The sequence below is a fragment of the Schistocerca americana genome, chromosome X (genome assembly GCF_021461395.2).
Source record: "Schistocerca americana isolate TAMUIC-IGC-003095 chromosome X, iqSchAmer2.1, whole genome shotgun sequence".
NCBI lineage: Eukaryota > Metazoa > Arthropoda > Insecta > Orthoptera > Acrididae > Schistocerca > Schistocerca americana.
Genome location: NC_060130.1, coordinates 343,724,071 through 343,747,598, shown reverse-complemented (window position 1 = coordinate 343,747,598; position 23,528 = coordinate 343,724,071). Strand labels below are relative to the sequence as shown.

The following is a 23,528-nucleotide window of genomic DNA, read 5'->3' as shown; positions in this document are numbered from 1 at the left end:
CACAACGACAGTTCCTTAGCACTGCTGAATCTCACTGTACCCAACTACTATCAGGCCAGTGCTTGAGTGTGTGACCATGGTTTGGGGAAATGCTGCAGACAGTACAGAACGAGGCTCTCAGCCTGGCGCTGTTCCTCTACGGAGACTTCAGTACCAGAGAGATTCACTAATTAGCCAGAATTCTGTTGCTAAAAGCACAATTCTGGAAAACTGCAGCAAGATTCTATGAGCCAGTGCGGGATTCGGATAATCAACTCTTCAGGAGCCTAGGAAACCAGGTGCACTGGCAACTGAACATGAGATGGCCGGATCTGCTGTGTGAGGATCCATACCACACAGCACGAGAGGAGAAACAACTAATGTGAAGTGAGAAGTCAGTCCACAAAGTGATGTACACCACATCAACCCAAGATATGAACAGCAGAATTTCTGTTTAACCTAAGATTCCCCAAAGCAAGAAAGCTTCGAGAAATGACAGGATGCCAGGCAGCCAGTCGCAGGGAATGCCTAATGAAGACGTTGAGTTACGGGGTCAAAATATCATGTTGGCAAGATATGTATCACCAGCAGAACACTCGATCTCAATAAGATGACAATGAACCACCAGGAAAGTATAATAGACTGTTATTTCACTACATAATAATGATGTGTTTTCTTCATAATGGGAACTACTATGAGGAAGTTGATGGGATTACAATGGGCTCCCTTTTGTCACCTGTCATGGTGAACTTCTGCATGGAGAAATTTGAAAAAATCCCTCTAAAGACTGTGCCATGCCAACCAAAGCATTTTTGCAGCTGTCTAGACAATATGTTTATGCCATGGTGACTTCTCTGTAGTATACAGAGAAGTTGGAGCATTAGAAAATTGTACCGAAATGCAGGAAGATCTGCAGTGGATAGGCACTTGGTGCAGGGAGTGGCAACTGACCCTTAACATAGACAAATGTAATGTATTGCGAATACATAGAAAGAAGGATCATTTATTGTATGATTATACAGGGTGTCTACGACCCGGGACGACTGGGAGATCCGGGAAAAACCCGGGAATTTTTTCATCTGGGAGAAAACCGGGAATGTTTTAGATTTCCGGGAATTTTTCATTGTTTTTGATTTCAGTTAAATTTTTGTAATTTTGACTGGTAAGAACCGATACTCTAACAAAGGATAGTACTCTATCCCGCTACTGCAGAATAATACTGCAGGAGTAAAACATGAACGAGAGAAAAAACAAAAATGAAACGTAAATTGCAAAGGAACGTGCCATATACAACAACAAAACACTGTGCTCAGACAAGCGTCTGCCAACTGCAAAATGTGTCAAAGGCTTTGCTTCGTAACAACAAATTGCCTCCGATGAGCGTGACGTCACAATCGTTTTAGCAGTTACTAGCAGGATCGTGCGCATGCGCAGTTGAGTAGTGCCATTTCCTGCTTCTGGCCACAGAAATGTGGCTGTCGGCTGTGTAAGCAGTCGCAGCAAGCAGCTAGATGCTACCAGGAAAAATTTTACTGGCATGTCCAAGCTGCCAGATTCATGCATGCGCAGCAGGCTGGATCTAGGGAGGAGAGGAGGGGGGGGGGGGGGAATTCATATTCTTGAGGAAAAAAACCTTGTTTCTCAAAGCACCTAGCCTCCAGCGCACGTGATCTATCGATTATTCATATGGCTTTGAAACGCATCCCTGTCGGTTTTTGAACACATTCTAAGTTGATTTCTGAATGATTTGTGAATGCGTGCATAGTGTACATGATGTCTGTCAGGGGAATCCCCGTCGCACCTAGAAATAAACTTTCCTGCAGACAAAAAGGGCTATACAAGATGAGCGAAGTAAAGCCAGACGGATGAATGCCAACCACTGTCTGATTATGTGGTTGAATGGATTTGTGAATGATGAGCGTTGTTATAATGACTTGCGAAATCCATAGATTCAGACTACCAGAGTGGAAATAAATTACTAACAGGAATAACAGGTAAGAAAGATTACGTATTATCTTCTCGGTGTATCTAAGAAAATGAAATTCTGACAGAAAAGTTATGGCCACATCGCTATACTACTAAGGGCCAGTTGTACACTCCCCAGCTAACAGCCGCTTTAACTTCTATTCGGGAAGTAGCGCGGAAAACGCGTTGTACCAACATGTAACAACGCCTAACCGGAGAATAATCGTGGGACAGAGTTAGTGAAGTTATGGCGAATAAGCTTTGACATTCACAGGGATAGTTACAGAATTAGTGATGACAAGACTTTGATAGAACGGGGAAGGAGAAGAAACGGGGACATCACACAAATTATGGAAGAATATGACAATCCCAAATTTGCATAAAAATTTCGTACTACTACTTTTCGATCTCGTGCTTGACAAACTGGAGCATATGATTGAAGTGTGAAACTATTTCCCAACATAAAGCTCTTTGCTTGTAGTAGGCCTAATAGGCATTTGATATTGGTACTTTGTGGATTATATTCTGTTGTGTTATAAAAATGACCATTTATGCCAAAACAGTCTCGTTTATTTGTGTGTTACACTTGCCGCAGTATTAGAAAGGCCTATTTTGTTTTGTCTAGCAGACAATGACAAAATAGACGTAATCGGATAGAGAAACCACACCAGTCTTGGGTCCTATTTGTATTAACAGCTTTTTCAGTGTTAGACAACGACATTTCGATTTTTCATGTAGCAAAATTTTTTAGGAACTTTTATGAGATAATAGATTCTTTCGCAGAAAGGAAAGCCCGCCATGTACACCTGTAGCAAGATTAGAGAGAAAAAGCTCTAGGAACTAAGGATTGAAGAAATGTGTACTATCTTGCGTGTCTCTTGTCTTTGCTGGTTTTATGTATCCTGTATTTAGTTTTATGTCACACAAAGCAGCAAGTTGTTAGCTAATAGGGAATAAAGGGTGCAAATTTTCTGAAGAGTTTTTGTTTACAAATAATCCCATCCAGTATTAACAGAGAGTTTAAAAAAAGGGGGTGGGGCAGGCTGTCAAACCGGCCGACTGGAAGCAGGAGAGGCACCGTACGACATTTTACTTTCCACTGTTCTGAATATAGTTTGATGGCAACCATTACAAAATATACACGTTTCAATACCACAGAATGAAATACAGTGACGTGCGATAGAAGAATGCTGTGTAATTAGCCGAGCGGTCTGAGGCGCTGCAGTCATGGACTGTGCGGCTGGTCCCGACAGAGAGTCGAGTCCTCCCTCGGGCATGGGTGTGTGTGTTTGTCCTTAGGATAATTTAGGTTCAGTAGTGTGTAAGCTTAGGGACTAATGACCTTAGCAGTTAAGTCCCATAAGATTTCACACACATTTTTGAATGCTGTGTGAAGAGGCGTGCCACTGCACTTTGGCACACTTAAGACCAAATAGCATGTCTTATATTTCCTCAAACACAAATGTTTTATGCATCAGACTATTCAGAAAGATGTGCGCTACAAAATGAACATATTTTTGAAAATTCAATTTTTTTAGAAATTTTTTGACTTATCTCAAACACTTGTGGGATGGGCGGAGTATTACTCCGGTTCAGAAATATCGTAGATCCAGGGCTAATGCGCGGAGCAGTCCGAGTACAGTGGGGAAGTGGGTAGTCTCCATGTGACCTGTGTTTACATTTAGTGATTTTGCTGTTTCCTCTTCCTTTACTGCTCTCACGTCAAATGAAAACAAAACGGATTTCTGTGGCCGGGAACTATCAAGTGAATTAAAATACATTCACATGATTACGGAAGGCAAAGATATGTTATTAGTTTCGGATTTTATTTTATTTTCACCTTTCTGATGGCGAAGCATTAATCACCTTGTAGAACAATGAACTAATTTTTGTCGGTTTGCTAAAGAAATTTCCTTTTATTAATTTTTTCCGCTGAGGCAGTCAATATATTTGAAACGAAGTGTAATTCCACACTATAGGCTAATTTCAACTATTCGCTGCATTTCAAGTGCACGTTTTCACTCCTAGCACGTATCGCATTATGCCATAATAAAGAAACAAACATGAGATAACACAGTACCGGTACTCCAAGAAAATTTACATCCGAAAACCACATTGAAAAGCTTAATATCAGGTCTACGCCTATTTCATTGGGAATTTGGACATACGAATGTGGACTTTAAATGTATACATTTTAGTATGGTTCACGAAATTCCGATACTCTCGGAATATCCTCTCATGTCTTGTTTCTTTTATGACAATGTAAGATCTTTTAATGCTTTACACCTATGAACATAAGGGTCTCCTAAGTCATCGTAGCTACGCAAGCACGGTGGCGCCTCTTATCTGGTGCTCTCTGGCAGCTGCTGAAACGAACCTATTTCTAACAGGTCGCGGGAAAATATTGCGAATGGTGGTTTGAAAAGCGTTACTTTAAAAGTAAATTTCCTTTTACGCAAGTTGAACTATGTGCGAGATTGTACGATGAATTTCTTAAATCACAGAGCGTTTGACTCTCTTTTAGAAATCAACTGACGACGAGCCATTTAGAAGAATTTCGAGCCCAGAAGTTCAGACATTTATGTCGTTGTTAAAAATTTTACTGGCTCATTTGTGTGATGTATCTTAGTGTAACACGAGCATAAAAATCCAACATTATATGTGAAAGGTTTGCATTTCTTGTAGGAACACTATGTTTATTAATGTAAACTGTTAACTGTTGCTGTTTGTGTGTTTGCGCTAGTTAACAGTGATGTTGCCATTGGCTGACTACATCATGTGTCCTAAGCTCTGAATATCTGCTGTCATCGGCTGGCGAGATCACGTGACATGACCTATGACTGGCTTTCAAAGTGCATCACAATCCTGATTTCAATGCTTTGGAAAGTAATATGCGGTGTTTGGTGGAATTCGAATTTATACTTTTGTAATACGAAAATATGCAGTATACATGTTGGTGCACATCAAAGATCTTTCCAAAACGTGTTTTCTTCCCTGAGTTTCGTTTTATAATGTGCCGGGAAATTCTACGCCGTGTATAAAACCATAAACATTCAAAGGATTGCTAAGTTATACAGTTCCGAAAGAAAATATACTGTCAGTTAACAGGGAAAAAGTGCGTCTTCACCCGGGAGAAAGTGTATAAATAATCGGGAAATCCGGGAATTTTTTTTCCTTGTCCGCGTATATACCCTGTTATATGATAGCGGAACAAACACTGGTAGCAGTTACTCATGTAAAATATCTGGGGGAGTATGCGTGCGGAACAATTTGAAGTGGAATGTGCATATAAAATTAATTGTTGGTAAGGCGGGTACCAGGTTGAGATTCATTGGGAGAGTCCTCAGAAAATGTAGTCCATCAACAAAGGAGATGGCGTACAAAACACTCGTTCGACCTATACTTGAGTATTGCTCATCAGTGTGAGATTCGTACCAGATCGGGTTGACGGAGGAGATAGAGAAGATCCAAAGAAGAGTGGCGCGTTTTGTCACAGGGTTATTTGGTAACCGTGATAGGGTTACGGAGATGTTTAGCAAACTCGAGTGGCAGACTCTGCAAGAGAGGCGCTCTGCATCGCGGTGTAGCTTGCTTGCCAGGTTTCGAGAGGGTGCGTTTCTGGATGAGGTATCGAATATATTGCTTCCCCTTACTTATACTTCCCGAGGAGATCACGAATGTAAAATTAGAGAGATTAGAGCGGGCGCTGATTCTTTCAGACAGTCGTTCTTCCTGCGAACCATACGCGACTGGAACAGAAAAGGGAGGTAATGACAGTGGCACGTAAAGTGCCCTCCGCCACACACCGTTGGGTGGCTTGCGAAGTATAAATGTAGATGTAGAAGAGAAACCTACTGAGGAATTCCCCAAACACCAAAAATAACATTCATAAAATCATAACTGAGGCTGAGAACAACCATCACCTCGCATTTCTGGATGACCACATGTAGAATAAACTTTATGTGTCTTGTCACACAAGGCACACACACAAAGTAACTGTCTCAGACCTATATCTGCCAGCAATGAGCTGCCATTACACTGAATAGTAATTGTCATTTCTGACAGTACTGGTGCACAGGGTGAGGACTATATGTGACTAGGTCCCCCAACGAATGCAGATGGATTGTCTGCAAAGCCCCTTTCTTTCAACCATTATGGGAAAGAAAGTATTAAGAAAGTGCCAAGAGAACTGAGTGAGTGTACAGACAAGAGCAAATTAAGATGCCATAAAGTACACAGTGCTGTGTCTTTGTACATTGTTCTGAATGTATATGCAACATAAGACTTAGCCAGCAAGGAGATGATCACAATAGAGAGAGCATACTTTGTGGGGCAGCAATGGACAGAGTATGTATAAGCTGCTGGCCACATAAACTTAGGGCCAGCTGTGGTTAAATAGTTATGGAGTGACCATTGCAAGGATTTAAGTGTTCATCGCAGCTGTTGACTGTAAGGGGACTGATTGCAAGATCCCGTTACTTCACCACAAGATATGAACGTAGTATATGCCTTTGTAAAGCAACAGGCACACTGTGATTTACGTGGCAAGAAATCTGAAATTTTATTCCATTGACATTCTGTTAATACCTTCATTTACATACATATTTTTGGTCATTAAGTGGGAATTAAATACATTTGAGTAGAGCCTTGAAGTTATAGCTTTATCAGTAAAGAAAGAAAGAAAACCCTGTGAGATTGCAGTAAAATTAATTATAGTAAAAGTGCTGTGCCTACTTAAGAAATACTGTAACAGGATCTGATATCTCCTTCTTCAGTCAGTTTACTTTGAAGCACTAGATCGTGCATAGTGTGTGGGTGGGGGGGGGGGGGGGGCGTGCACAGGAAAAAAAGGTGTCAGTATTTCTTAGCATGTAATGTTTTAAAGTCAAGTCACTGTAAATTATAGGTCTGTTAAGCATTTAGAAATTCATCTTTACAGGTACCTGCTGCATCGTTGTATGGATATGTCACTTGGTACCCTGAACGATTTTTATTGACTCATATACCAGCCATGTCAAAATTGTATGATAAAAAGGCACAGCAGAACTTGGAATCTTTGCGTTTAAATTATTTGCAGCAGAAGACAGTCGGTGTTGTAAAAGATTCACACACCTTTTCCCTTCAGGTAAGACACCTAACATAAAGAAGTTACCTCTACGTTTTTTGCAAAAGTCTGCAAAAATATTTGAAAATGTTATATTGGTATTTCATTAATTGCGTGTGTTACCTAGAAACAGATTTCATGGGATAGTAGAGAGTAAGACAAAAAAAATCATTCCATTTCTAGGTTTGTTGCTGGATGATTCAGATGGAGGCATTATTGAAAAGTGAACATCAGAATCTCAAAATTGAGGATATTAGTCATAGATGCAATGTTTTTCTACAGGTAAGTTGGCATGATCATTTTGTCTTCTTATATAATACTTTTGGTGGGATGTCTGCTGCATTCATCTGGTATAAGATACTACCAATTTGTGCAATTATTATTTTTTTTTATACGTATTTTGGTTGTTTCATTCCTGCCATCATAAAATCAATATTTTTCTTATGCAATTATCAAACTTATAAATTATTTATTTTTCCATTGTCTCAGAAGAAAATGTATTGTTTGTTATTTATTAAACACCCCTATTAAAAATCAAGAGAGGCTCATATAATTATCAAAATAGTGCTCCCGTTTTCAAATTTCATATATTAAGTCCTATCTCTTCCACTTACATTTAATAGGCACAGTAGCTCAGCAATATTTCTTGCACTTTCTGGCCACATATTCCATTTAGTTTATCCATAGATTGCCCATTTTTATCACTGTTATAGGGTACCCCTTGTTCAGCTTACCATGTTGGTAGATTCTATTCCATTATTGCAGAGAACTGAAACAAACAGTGAAACATTAAAGATGTTACAATATAAACTGCCTCATAACAATTAGATGTGGTACAGTTGTGTCATCGAGAACTAAGTTGATATGGTGTACTTCCGTATTTGACATTGTGTGGGATATCAATTCTGTCTAGATGGACTTTTACGTACTATATACTCCCTATCATTCGGTATAATGTGGGGGAGATGGTGCATCTGCACGTGCTCTAGCACAAGGGTGCAGCCGTCTTCCACTGCCAGACTGGCTTAGTGACCGCTGCTGCCACTAGTGGCCAGCAACTGATGTATGAATAATCCCCACATGAATAATGGGGAATACACTGTACTTTGTTATTTGTCAGTTGTCAGTTGAACTCTTTGGTTCAGATGGAGTAAACATACATGTGAAGAGTGTCCAGGTATGCAATCCTGGTTTGGTATCGATTAGAATGGAACATAATTACTGTAATAGGATTAAAGGTGATGTAGATAAGTGCTTATTATTAAGCATGGATCCCTTTCACACATGTAGACATGTTGGGAATGACTTTGTTTGCATTTGTAAGTTATAATAATATCGTTATTGGGTATTCAGGTAAGCTGATGACTATTAAAATGCCTGCAGTGCAGTGTACATACTGTACCAGTATAATTTTGCAATCTTCCTATTCCAGTTGTGGATAGTGACATTGAAGAAAGACTGCCGATATCCTTTTGCCCAAGTCCAAATTTCTCTAATTTTAATATTGTGACCACTAAACAGCTTATATGCTTGACTCATTTTGAAATGTGATTCCTTGGAAATTTGTGGGGATTAGTCTCTTCGATGCACATGATCTTTCTTTTAACCTCTTCCATTGCAGTTTACTGAGAATTCAGTGACACTGTTACTCTCACCTACATTATGTTTTGATTGGTACAAGACCCAAGTCAGACCTCATGCACGTGAGGAGCCTTGGAGGCCCAAATGTAGGTTTGGATCACATTTCATTTTGGGCACAAGTGAGGGCTAGAATCTCAAATACATCTAAAGGAACTGAAACTAACAATCAGAAATATAATATAACTGCTCTAGAATCATATGCAACTAGGAAGCAATACCAGCAAAAGATATCACAGATCCTTAGGAGGACACAAAAGTATGATAACATTGAGGATGAATGTGGATTGATAAGGAATGCAGTGTAGATGTCACAGGAGCAGTGATGGAAATTTATAAAGAAGGCAGGAGGATTGAAAAAGAGAATCCATAAACAAAAAAAATGAGGGAGTGGATGAAAGCAGATCTAAAGAACTGGAGCTTCTGAGGAAACTCGTCTTTCAGCATGGGTTGAGTAGAAACTTCTCCAGCAATGGAGAGAAGGAATTATATGCCCTGTATACAAGAAAGGAGCTATGTTGGTTTGTGACAACTGTGAAGGAACTCTGCTGCTACACTTTGGATAATAAATCACATATTCACTGTAAGCCAAATTTTAGAAAAGACAATTGAATTCAGAATTGAAACTCATCACTTCTTCATCTACTACAAATCAGCATATGAGAAAGAGAGAGAGAGAGAGAGAGAGAGAGAGAGAGAGAGAGAGAGAGAGAGAGAGAATTGTGAGAATGACACTGAATGGGGTACAGAGTAGTATAAGAATGGCAGGAATGGTGTCTGATCCATTGGATATACAAGATGATGTAAGGCAAGGAGATGTACTGGTGTCTCCCCTTTATAATACTGCCTTGGAGAAGGTCATGAGGGATGCATACCTGCTGTGTAGGATAATGATTTTTCATAAATCAGTGCAGATACTAGTCTATGGCAGCCATGCACAGTGACAAGAACTTTGAAGGCAATATATGTTGAACAGGCCAGTAGAAATATGAGACTGAATATCAATCAGCAGGAAACAAAATATATGGCTGCCAGGAAGGCATGCAAGGACGACATGCCACCCTTAATGACAACGGGCAATTATGCTTTTGAAAGAATAGAGTGGGTTAAATATCTAGGATCGACAGTCGCCCATTCAGATGACACCTCTTACAAAATTAGAGATTACAAGCAGTCAGCAGAACCTATTTTGCATAAAAAAATGTTTCCCTCAAAGCTTGTAACTTACACCACCAAATGAACAATTTATTTAACATTTATAAGACAGGTGGTTACATATGCCTTGAAACTTGGTCATTAATATCAAAATATATTGGAATGCTAGATACCTTTGAGAGAAAGGTGTTTTGAGAAATCAGCCTGTGAAGGAGTTATACACGATACGTATGGTGTCTCATGTAAGTCATCAGGCACATTTTCTCTGGTGTTTAGGCAGATATTTGCAATTTCATTTTTGCAGTGTGTGGCAGCCCAAATGAATACTGCTCACCACATCTTTCATGCCACACTCCGTACTGTGGAAAAGCGTCGGTTTGTTTCCCTTTACAAACAAAATTATTTTTAAAGCGGAATTTTACATGGTCATTTGATAGAATGGTTCCAAATTAGTGTAGTGTGATGTTTGTTTCATCCATGTGTATTAACAGAGATGCTAAAACATGAAGAATAACCAGTACTTCAGCAGTGAAAGTATTGCCCTGGCCTGTGCTGACTGCTACCATGATGCAGCAGCGCTTTTGTTCAGTTGCTCCTAGAATACAGCTTATTCTTCATGTTTTATAATCCCTGTTCACTCATATTGCTGAAACAAATGTCCCACTAGACTAATTTGGGACTGCTATATTGAATGAGCACATAAAATTTCACTTTTTAAGTAAACTTTTTTCGTACAAGGAACGAAGCTATGCTTTCTTTCCATCGACACAGGGAATCGTGTAAAAGACATGATGAGCTGTAATTATTTGGGCTGACTCCAGATACACATTGCAAAATGAAATTCCAAATTTCTACAGAAACACAATAGAAAATGCACCTGATGACTCTTACTTAGTAGAGACACTTGGTGTGAAGATACACCTTGTAGAAGAATAGTGATGTCAGCCGGGTTGATATGGGCAGGACGTGTAGCACAGCTGAGTGATGTGGAAGTAACTGAAATGATATTAAACAGAAATCCAAGGTGTCAAAGGGACAACAACAGATGGAAAGATGAAGTCATGGAAGGTCTACAGAAAATGGACTTTGAGGAATGGAAAATTTGAGCATTGAACTGTGATAACTAACGAAGAATTGTTGAAGAGGCCAGGGTCCGCAATGAACTGTATAGTCAATAGTCTACAAAGGAAATTGCTTACGAATCACTTGTGCGACTGGTTCTAGAATATTGCTCAAGTGTGTGGGACCTGTACCAAATAGGACTAATGGGAATATTGAACATATACAGAGAAGGGCGTCAGAAATGGTCACAGGTCTTTTGATTCATGGGAGAGCATCACAGAGATACTGAAGGAATCAAACTGGGAGACTCTTGAAGATAGGTGTAAACTGTCCTGAGAAAGTCTATTGACAAAGTTTCAAGAACTGACCTTAAATGATCATTGGAATATACTGCAATCTCCTACGTATCTCTCACATAGCGATCATGTGGATTGGATTAGAATAATTAATGCATGCACAAAGGCATTCAAACAATCATTCTTCCTGCACTCCATATGTGAATGGAGTGGGTAGAAACCCGAATAACTGGTAAAGTGGGACGTAGCCTATTCTATGCACCCCACGTTAGTTTGCAGAGTGTGGATGTAGATGTAGAGCCACAGAAGAAGTAGAAGAAGAAGAAGTTGGGAGAAGCAGTGACTACCTTCAGAGCATAACATCTTTGTTTTAACCTATTCCACTGCAGTTCATTGAACATTTCACTGAACGTTTCTGTGGACTCTCACCCTGACTAAACAGAAACACAATGAATCATGCTGCTTTTCTTTGTCTTTCCCATCTTATTACTCGATGTTGGTAACAGTTCTAGACTGATGAAGAATATTCAAACATTGGTCAAACACTAGTTTTATAAGTGGCCAGTTTCATACATTAATCACACTTTCTCAGCATCTTCTAATAATGTGAGTCTGCAGCCCTCCTTCCATATGGTTAAAGTTATGTAATCATTCTACCTTAAATCACCATGGACAGAAACTTCCAGATACTTAAAGGCTGTGACTGATCCCAGTGATTGATTGCCAATTGTGTAGGAAAACAATATTAGATCCTTTCATCTATTTGCACGACACCACATTTATTTATGTTTTGGGTCAGCTGCCAAGCAGTGCACCACACATTGTCACCTTGGTTCCTGTGCTTTTTGTAACTGGGTTCTAATGATGCCACCTCCCAGTATCCAACAGCATCATAAGGCTTCATACTTCACCCAGAAGTTCATTTATTATTTTGTGAAGAGCAGTTGTATGCCAGAAACTACCTTCGCCTCTCAGGATGCCACTCCATTAAGATCAACTTACTGAGTTCTGCTTACAAGGATGTCTTCAGTCCAGTTGTGCCTATCTGTTCAGATATTATTTACACACATATTTGTTTATTTAGCAGTGGTGTGGAACTGTATCAAAGGTTTTCTGGAAATGAAGAAAATTGGCATTAACGTTAGCTCAGCTGTGTACTGCCTTCTGGATGTAGTGAACGAACATGGCAGTCTTAAGTTCCATATGGTTGATATTTGCAGGAGCCATGTGGATTCCTGCTTAGGAATTGCTTAGTCTTCAGAAAAGTCGTCATACCCAAGCATGGCAGGTGTTTCGTAACTCTATAAGAAACTGATATCAGCTGGATTGGTCATTCTGCGCATTGGCCCTGTGACCCTTCTTATAGACAGGATTTTCCTGTGCCAATCTGCTCTGTGGATTCTGCAACCTAGGACAAACCGATGCTAAAAGAGGAACCAGTCCCTTCACATAATCAATATATACTCTTTACAGGCACCCCATCAGGTCCTGTGGCCTTTCCTATATCGAGCAGTTTGGGCTGTAGAAAACAGAATTTAGTATTTTAGCACTCACTTAGTCTTTATTTCAGGTTCCATCATTGTGAACAAACATTTGTTCCATTGGCTGACTTTATATAGCACCAAAACTAGCTTTTTTACAATTTAGCAGATACTTTGAATTCATTTAGTGCTCCTTGCATAGCTGTCTAGATGCTTGTTTTGATTTTTTCAACTTTTGTGTGTCAGCAAGAGTTGTTTCACTTGATATGCAGCTGAATCTGCTTTTGTAGTATCTTCTTAATGTTATTATTGAACCATGGTGGATCTTTCTATTCCTTAATGTCTTCCAGGGCACCAACTTACCTAGTGCATATGTGTGAATTTCTGCCAGAGATCTTCCACATTCTCTTCCCCAGAGCTGCATTTCTGTCCAGGTGATTACTAATGATTTTGTCATCATACTTGTTAGGCAGAAATATTGTCATGTAGAATCCACAGTCAGGTACTAAATATGATTGCAAGGTAGTCAACAAAAACTAATGCTTAATGCTGAAAGCAAATTTATTAAGCACACACAGAGGTATGGACAGAGCTGAACTGCATGACTCAGCAGATTTTTTTCTAATGCATTTACTGCATCATTAAGTCACAGAGGAATGCTAAGTCTCTTCTGCATCATTCTCATCATCATTATCTTCCTCGTCCAAGTCCTGCTGTGCATCTTCAACTATCTCAGAGATAGTCGTGGCTTCTGTAGTGACAATATTTTCGTCAGTGTTGCCTGCTCTTGAAGTCAGTTCTGTCCTTTGTCATTAGATGAAATATCATCAGTAATATCATTTCCACTGTGCTCATTGTCTTCATTTCCATATCCGGCTTATCAGAAACAGTCCTGAATGGTAATGTCTCAAACTCGGTGCCATGAAGCTGCGATGTAGTGTATTGCCTATCATAAGAAACAAATTCATTAATAGTTTCTCAGAAGTGTTGTTTGGCTGTGGTAGTACAATAACAAAAAAAGGCAAGTAAAAATTATACCTGTAAAATGCTTATTTTCATTTCTTCCTTTTTTCAAAAGTTTACACACTGGATGATAGCGTGCTGTATGAGCATTTTGCGATAATGCAACCTGAAAATATGAATTAGTCCAAGCTTGGAGGTCACTCGTGCAATTCAGTGGAAAGAATTCCGTGGTCACATTTCTCAAACAGGAAGTTAGGGATGGGTTTTGTTGCACACCTGTCTATGAACAATTAAGTCTTTCAACCTGCTGCATCCATTTTCCATTATTTTAGTATGATGATCCCGATGTAGATTGGCATCAACAAAATATGTAGAGTCTTGTACTGCAAGGAAGCAAAAGAGAGGATGTTGTTATGGGTGGCCAGTGTTCTCTTTCTACAGATAGATGCACACGAGGATTAATATGGTTCTTTATTTACATGAGCTGGCAAATTTAACTTAAATAGTCCATGTGTTCTGATACAAGCTCATCAGCAATAGTCCACTTGCAAACAATATCGGTAATGTCGCTATTACAACTTCAATTTCATTGCTAGTCCTGGTATAGGCACTAATCTAATCGCTATGTTCTGTCATAACCTGTGATATGAACAGAGCCTGCTCTGTGATTAACTGGCTGATGCCAAACAGGAAGAGAGAGTCAGTTAGGCCCTCCAGTCAGCGGCGGTGGAAAATACATGCTGTCGAGAGGGCGTTGGTGGTGTGTTGCTTGTCGGTGTGTCTCTGGCCTCTCGTTGTAAACGCACTTGATCCAGCACTTATTATCAATCTTCACACTACATCTTTGTCAACTGGGGTGCTGGTGACAACTTACGCCAGCACAAAATATTTTTGCATTCAGCGAGGGAAGTTGATGATTGAAATTTTATGAGAAAATTGAAATTTTGTGAGAAAATCCCACTGCAATGAGAAACACCTTTGTTTTAATTATGTCCTCCCCAAATACTATATCATGTCCTTGACACACTCTCCTCTATTTCTCAATAATACAAAATGTGCTGCCTTTATTTGAATTTTCCTGATGTACTCCGTTAATCGTATCCGGTAAGGATCCCACAACACGCAGCAAGTACTCCAAAAGAGAATGGACAAGTGTAGTGTAGGCAGTCTCTTTAGTAGATCAGTTACATCTTCTGAGTGTTCTGCCATTAAAACACAGTCTTTGGTATGCCTTCTCACAACATTTTCTGTGTGTTATTTCCAATTTAAGTTGTTTGTAATTGTAATTCTTAGGTATTTATTTGAATTCATTGCCTTTAGATTTGATTGATTTATTATTTAACTCATGTAGATGACCTCATACTTTTCATTATTTGGGATCAGTTGCCAATTTTCACACCATACAGATATATTTTCTAAATTGTTTTGCAATTTATTTTAATCTTCTGATGACTTTACTAAACGATAAATGACAGCATCATCTGCAAACAACCTAAGGTGCCTGCTCAGATTGCAGCAAATGTTACATTGCGTGGGACAGGCTTTACTAGTAGAAATTCCGAACATACCTGCACTGTCTTATATTTCCTTTGCCTTCACTACAATTGAATTTAAGATAGACGTAGCAATTCCTTTACAATATCCACTCACTTCCTATTACTGTTTTCCATCACCTCACTCAAAACTCTGTTTTTCAGTGATCATAAATGCTTTTCTTCTTTCTTTCACTCATAGTCGTATTATCAGTTTCAAAGTAATCAGAAACACAGTAAATATGGTATGGTCGCATATACAGCAGACCTAAAAAAAATAGCAGTCTTTAATATGCATATTACTTCACTGGAAGCAGGTATGCTAATAAGCTGTGACGTGCTTCATAACTCCCAAATGACACGCAACAATTCTTGTTCAGTTGCACCCTAGTGCTGGTTCAGCAGAAATCATTCAGCTTTGGGAAAACAGATTACTACTGCACCTATTAACAACCTTATCTGTCAATCTATAAAATAATATCAATTCTATCACATTAAAAATTAGGTGTTAGATGGCTGTGAGTGCTCATTACAATGTGATTTTCTGGATGGCAACACAGCACAGCAATTGCTGCTACATCCCTCCCTCCACGGTGCTGTGTTAATAGGCGGAGCTTACCAATCACCTTCTCCACAGCTCCTTCTGAAACCAGACATCATAGCTTGTGTACACTGTAGAAATTTCATCAGGACTGGAAAGAAAAGTATAAGTGAGGAAAACCTATACAAGTGAAAAAGTGTAAATGATGTATTACTGTGTTGTTGGTAAAAAGGAGGCAGGGGATAAATACAATGCTGGCACATAGCCACTTCCTCTCAAATAGCACCAAGCAGACCATCAAACTTAATCTCTCCAGCTGATGGAAACACCAGCACAAATAATGCCACAGCCCACATTCCATGAGGAACTGCAGAGAGATTTTGAACTTAATTCAGAACATGGGCACAAAGTCTGATGATCAGGAACTTTCCACCACTAGGTGTCCAACCTTGTGACCCAAATACTGGCAGCAAAAATTTCTTACACCATCTGATTTCAAACCAACTACCCATGAATCAAACGGCATACCTGAGGGAGGCATTAGCAGCCTCAGCTTCAGAGGAAGGTATTCCGCAATATTGAAATAACGCTCTTGTTTGCAGATTTGCATGAGATTTTTGCTGCCTTAACATTTCAAAGGAAAGCATAAAAATTACTAAGACCTTAGTACTATCAGTTTAGTGATCGTGAGTATTGACCTGATTAATGTTACGATACAAGTCAGTGATAAAAAAGTCCAGCATATTTTACCATAGGGGTTTAACGTGCAATAGTCTTAATTGTATGTTGAGTTAGGGTATGTGTATGAAATTGCTCATACTAAAAACATTTTGTACTTCTCAGCCTGATAGAAGCCTTTGACTTTACATCGCTTGGCAACTTAAATGACAAGTCACTCTTTTTATTTATTTGAGCTGCTCCTGTGTTACTGGCAAGTAACTGTATGTGCACTTGTCACACCATTACAGGGTAGAAAATTCAAGTTAATCTCCATGAATTTGAACTGGAATGTCTAGATTATGAAGCCAAACTTATCCAATAAATGTACTTACAAAATGATCAAAATTTAAAATTCATTACCACCAGCAGGAAAGTATAGATATTGAAGTGGGATTGTGAGAAAATTTGCTGCAAAAAATTCAGGCTGGTGCGACATGAACAGTACACAAATGTTGACACATTGTTACTTGTACTTAAGAATCAATTATTAGGGTATGACACTATCAAGCTTAACATAAAGGCATCTAGAGACAGCCAATTCCAGTGAAATCCCATTACTTATTGTAAAAAATGTTGAACAGTTCATTTATTGTAAAAATTATCGAACCATCCAAAACTACATTATGAAGTACTTTGAAACAGCTTCGTTTGTCAAGTGTAGATGACTGACAAATTGAGGGATAGTTGGGGTGTGTGTGTGTGTGTGTGTGTGTGTGTGTGTGTGTGTGTGTGTGTGTGTGTGTGTGTGTTTTCTTCACCATTCTTCAAATAATATTTGCTTTTAACTTTACAGGGTGTCCAGTATGCTTGTTGGATAAACCGTATAGTAAAAACTGTCACCAATTTACATGTTTCACTCTCCAAACCCATGACTAAAACGGAGGTGATGGCTCTGTGTAGACTGATAGAATTGCTGAAAGGGATACAGCATACTTACCATGTACATTATACAACTACTTCAGAGACCGTGAACCACATATTCCAGCTATTGTCATATCAAGCTCTAATCATAATTACAAATGTAAAGGTATGTTAAATCTGATTTTTATTGTAAAGACATAAACTTCTGGTTTATCACTATGTACATAAAGTACATTTTATTGTGTTTCAGAAAGGCCTGGTGCAGGATAAACGATATAGCGAAAAGCATTTGGATATACTTTCAGCATTAGTGCTTGCTGAAAGAGTTCTACATGGTTGTGGTACAAAGGACAGACGTTTGGTGCTACGACTTGCTATTTGTGCGGCAAATCAGGGACACACATTTCGTGATGACTCCCTTGCCAGTCTAGTCAGCATAGTCTATAGACTGAATGTGATATGTGAATTACAGGAAAGAATTGCTGAAGTGTGTAATTGCTCATTTATGTACTGGCATCGTGTCATCTTACCAATTTACTTTGAACATTTATATGAAAATAAAGCTGATTTGCATCGTGTGGTGGTAAGTGGTGCTTGATACCTTTCTAATACTGTTTGTTCATACTATAGTATTAATTGTTTTAATAGTGTGAAGATTTTCAGCAATTTTAATATTAAAATGTCTTCTTTTATAGTCCTATAATGTATAGGGTAGTAAATAATTTGCATTTAGCAATAAATGCAATTATAGATGTGAAATCTGCCTCAAACTGCAAAAATGTGAATTATCTAGTAAAGTCTGTTTCATAGCAAATTTTTTCTAGAAGAACTATTTCATCAGAGATAGTTTGAATTAGCTTTATTGTTCGCATATATATTTCAAGAAGTAACCAATCTTTGATTTTGTATTGCACATCATCTGGCAAATCCCAGTTTGGAAAGATACTGTACTTGCAAAATAAAAATGCATGAACAAAATGACATCACAATGTGCTTGATGTTTCGGTGCCACACCAGTTTTCTGCAGTTGAATGGTCTAAAAAAAAAAGTACATGCCTCATAAAGCAAGACAGGACTGTGCCTGGGTATCAGGCATCTTATAGCAAATAAACCCGTATGTTTGTCAGCTATCAAAATTTCAAAAGTAGGTGTAATGTGGACACTTAAATGTGGCAGTTTTAAGTGGCGGCTGTTTCAAACTGTGGTTCAGTGGTTGTGTCAAATACAAGTAGGGCTAGGGATTGAACTACCTTATTTGTGACACTGCCAAACTCAGCAAGCAACTGCGCAGTAGCCTTTGTGTTGTGTATTGCTCATTGTTTTCATCTCTTATTTTGAAATGAGTGAAGAGACTAATCCTGGACCATCACACAGTTCAGTTACAAACTTCACATCTCCACTCTTCTGGCGGTTTGTTTACGTTTGCTCATAACTGACATCCAGTTCATACTGTCACCACTTTGTACTAAAGGAGCAGAAAACATAATCATTCAACATAATTCTACCACACTAAAAGTCTTCCCCTAACATGCAATTAGAGCTACTTTTGGTTGTACTCCTACTCCTAATCCTGCTCCTACTAATATACAAAGTACCTAGTCGGTTCTATCTGTAGTATTGTCAGGTGTGAGTTACATGGCTATGAATGTTTATGAAAGTTTGAAATCAATATTCTGCAGATTTTGGTGTTATAAAGTTGGAGTGAAAAGAAAAAGTAGAGAAACACTTTCAATCAGAGAAGCACATTCTTGTTCAGCAGGAAAATGCTGGTGCTTCTCAACAAAAACAATCATTTGTTGAAAAGCCCAAAAAAAAAAAAAAAAAAAAAAACAAGCAAAGATCTCTTAGAAAAAAATCTGATAAAGTTTTTGCAAAAGCAAATATTCCAGTCAAAAAACTCTCGTCACCACCTTTTTAGCAGTCAGTTTCAAAGCACTAAGGTTTTGTTTTCAGGCACATAGGAGACAGTCTTTTAAATTTGTATGTCTAACCATTTACAGAAAAAAGGTTATGTATGAGTTTCACTGAAATTAGATATGAATTTTGCCCACAACAGATGTTACATTTTCAAGTCCTTAATAATTTATTTTGATACATTCTCCGCCTACATCTGCATCTACATACACATTCTGCAAGCCACTGTACAGTGCGTGGTGGAGGGTACCCTGTACCACAACTAGTCGTTTCCTTTACTGTTCCACTCGCAGATAGAGTAAGGGAAGAACATCTGTCTATATGCCTCTGTATGAGCCCTAATTTCTCATATCTTACCTTCATGGTCCCTATGCAAAGTGCACATTGGCGGCAGTAGGATCGTTCTGCAGTCAGCTTCAAATTCTGGTTCTCTAAACTTTCTCAGTAGCATTTTGCTAAATCGTCGCCATCTTCCCTCCAGGCATTCCCAATTGAGTTCCCAAGAAACATCAGTAATACTTGCGTGCTGATCTGAATTGCTTTGGTATCTTCTTTCAGTCCAGCCTGGTGTGGATTCCAAACATTGGAGCAGTACTCAAGAATAGGTTTCTCTAGCATCCTATATGTGGTCTTCTTTATAGATGAACTACTCTTTCCTAAAATTTTTCCAATAAAAGGAAGTCGACAATTCGCTTTCTCTACCACAATCATCACATTCTTGTTCCATTTCATACCATTCCTCACAGCAACTAGAAATTTTGCCTCGGTCATCTTTTCTCAACCTGCAGTCACTTTATGTTTGACACCTTCCTGTACACCACAGCATTGTCAGCGAACAACCATAGATTGCTGCCCACACCGTCTGCCAGATCATTTATGTACAGTATATAGAAAATAGCAACGGTTCTCTCACACTTACCTGGGATACTCCTAATGTTACCCCTGTCTCCGATGAATACTCGCCATTGAGGACACCATACTGGGGTCTATTACTTAAGACGTCTTCAAACCAGTCACAAATCTGGGAGTTTATTCCATATGCACCTACCTTTATTAACAGTGGGGTATCATGTTGAATGCCTTTCGGAAATCTAGAAGCCCTTCATCCATAGTTCGCCGTATAGTGTGTGAGAAGATAGCAAGCTGGGTTTTGCACGAACAATGCTTCCTAAAACCATGCTGATCCATGGACATGAACGTTTCGGTCTCTATGTAATTTATTTTATTCAAACTCAGAATATGCCCTAGAATTCTGCAGCAAACCGATGTTAAGGATATTAGTCTGTTATTTTGCAGGTCCGTTCTTTTTCCATTGGTACATACAGGATTCACCTGTACTTTTTCCCAGTCACTTGGCATTTTTCAGTTCAGTGCTGCTATCTCTATTTTGTATGGTTCTGGTTTTATGTAATCAGTTTTGTACTATACCAGTTTTTATGTTGTTGTGGTGGTGTTCAATCCTGAGACTGGTCTGATGCAGCTCTCCATGCTACTCTGTCCTGTGCAAGCTTCTTTATCTCCCAGTACCTACTGCAACCTACATCCTTCTGAATCTGTTTGGTATATTCCTCTCTTGGTCTCCCTCTACAATTTTTACCCTCCATGCTACCCTCCAATACTAGATTGGTGATCCTTTGATGCCTCAGAATATGCCCTACCAACTGATCCCGTCTTCTAGTCAAGTTGTGGCACAAATTTCTCTTCTCTCCAATTCTGTTCAATACCTCCTCATTAGTTTTGTGATCTACCCATCTAATCTTCAGCATTCTTCTGTAGCACCACATTTCGAAAGCTTCTATTCTCTTCTTGTCTAAACTATTTATCGTCCACATTTCACTTCCATATATGGCTACACTCCATACAAATACTTTCAGAAGCGACTTCCTGACATTTAAATCTATACTCGATCTTAACAAATTTTTCTTCTTCAGAAACGATTTCATTGCCATTGCCAGTCTAAATTTTATATCCTCTCTACTTCAACCATCATCAGTTACTTTGCTCCCCAAATAGCAAAACTCATTTACTGCTTTAAGCATCTCATTTCCTAATCTAATTCCTGGAGCATCACTAGATTTAATTTGACTACATTCCATTTACCTCATTTTGCTTTTGTTGATGTTCACCTTATATCCTCCTTTCAAGATATCTACATCTACATTTATACTCCGCAAGCCACCCAACGGTGTGTGGCGGAGGGCACTTTACGTGCCACTGTCATTACCTCCCTTTCCTGTTCCAGTCGCATATGGTTCGCAGGAAGAACGACTGTCTGAAAGCCTCCGTGCGCGCTCTAATCTCTCTAATTTTACATTCGTGATCTCCTCGGGAGGTATAAGTAGGGGGAAGCAATATATTCGATACCTCATCCAGAAACGCACCCTCTCGAAACCTGGCGAGCAAGCTACACCGCGATGCAGAGCGCCTCTCTTGCAGAGTCTGCCACTTGAGTTTCTTAAACATCTCCGTAACGCTATCACGGTTACCAAATAACCCTGTGACGAAACGCGCCGCTCTTCTTTGGATCTTCTCTATCTCCTCCGTCAACCCGATCTGGTACGGATCCGACACTGATGAGCAATACTCAAGTATAGGTCGAACGAGTGTTTTGTACGCCACCTCCTTTGTTGATGGACTACATTTTCTAAGGACTCTCCCAATGAATCTCAACCTGGTACCCGCCTTACCAACAATTAATTTTATATGATTGTTCCACTTCAAATCATTCCGCGCGTATACTCCCAGATATTTTACAGAAGTAACTGCTACCAGTGTTTGTTCCGCTATCATATAATCATACAATAAAGGATTTTTCTTTCTATGTATTCGCAATACATTACATTTGTCTATGTTAAGGGTCAGTTGCCACTCCCTGCACCAAGTGCCTATCCGCTGCAGATCTTCCTGCATTTCGCTACAATTTTCTAATGCTGCAACTTCTCTGTATACTACAGCATCATCCGCGAAAAGCCGCATGGGACTTCCGACGCTATCTACTAGGTCATTTATATATATATTGTGAAAAGCAATGGTCCCATAACACTCCCCTGTGGCACGCCAGAGGTTACTTTAACGTCTGTAGACGTCTCTCCATTGATAACAACATGCTGTGTTCTGTTTGCTAAAAACTCTTCAATCCAGCCACACAGCTGGTCTGATATTCCGTAGGCTCTTACTTTGTTTATCAGGCGACAGTGCGGAACTGTATCGAACGCCTTCCGGAAGTCAAGAAAAATAGCATCTACCTGGGAGCCTGTATCTAATATTTTCTGGGTCTCATGAACAAATAAAGCTAGTTGGGTCTCACACGATCACTGTTTCCGGAATCCATGTTGATTCCTACATAGTAGATTCTGGGTTTCCAAAAACGACATGATACTCGAGCAAAAAACATGTTATAAAATTCTACAACAGATCGACGTCAGAGATATAGGTCTATAGTTTTGCGCATCTGCTCGACGACCACTTCTTGAAGACTGGGACTACCTGTGCTCTTTTCCAATCATTTGGAACCTTCCGTTCCTCTAGAGACTTGCGGTACACGGCTGTTAGAAGGGGGGCAAGTTCTTTCGCGTACTCTGTGTAGTATCGAATTGGTATCCTGTCAGGTCCAGTGGGCTTTCCTCTGTTGAGTGATTCCAGTTGCTTTTCTATTCCTTGGACACTTATTTCGATGTCAGCCATTTTTTCGTTTGTGCGAGGATTTAGAGAAGGAACTGCAGTGCGGTCTTCCTCTGTGAAACAGCTTTGGAGAAAGGTGTTTAGTATTTCAGCTTTACGCGTGTCATCCTCTGTTTCAATGCCATCATCATCCCGGAGTGTCTGGATATGCTGTTTCGAGCCACTTTCTGATGTAACGTAAGACCAGAACTTCCTAGGATTTTCTGTCAAGTCGGTACATAGAATTTTACTTTCGAATTCACTGAATGCTTCACGCATAGCCCTCCTTACGCTAACTTTGACATCGTATAGCTTCTGTTTGTCTGAGAGGTTTTGGCTGCATTTAAACTTAGAGTGAAGCTCTCTTTGCTTTCGCAGTAGTTTCCTAACTTTGTTGTTGTACCACGGTGGGTTTTTCCCGTCCCTCACAGTTTTACTCGGCGCGTACCTGTCTAAAACGCATTTCACGATTGCCTTGAACTTTTTCCATAAATACTCATCATTGTCAGTGCCAGAACAGAAATTTTCGTTTTGATCTGTTAGGTAGTCTGAAATCTGCCTTCTATTACTCTTGCTAAACAGATAAACCTTCCTCCCTTTTTTTATATTCCTACTAACTTCCATATTCAGGGATGCTGCAACGGCCTTATGATCACT

General features: G+C 39.3%; 1 protein-coding gene across 1 annotated transcript in view; it reads left to right on the top strand.

Moving 5' to 3' along the window:
* LOC124555796 (WASH complex subunit 4) overlaps positions 1–23,528 on the top strand; it is a 187,502-nt gene that overhangs the window by 62,012 nt on the left and 101,962 nt on the right. Inside the window, exons 7-10 of the mRNA XM_047129858.1 lie at positions 6,884–7,069; positions 7,232–7,330; positions 17,230–17,463; positions 17,548–17,880. Coding sequence (XP_046985814.1) covers positions 6,884–7,069; positions 7,232–7,330; positions 17,230–17,463; positions 17,548–17,880 — 852 coding nt within the window. The remainder of the gene's footprint in view (positions 1–6,883; positions 7,070–7,231; positions 7,331–17,229; positions 17,464–17,547; positions 17,881–23,528) is intronic.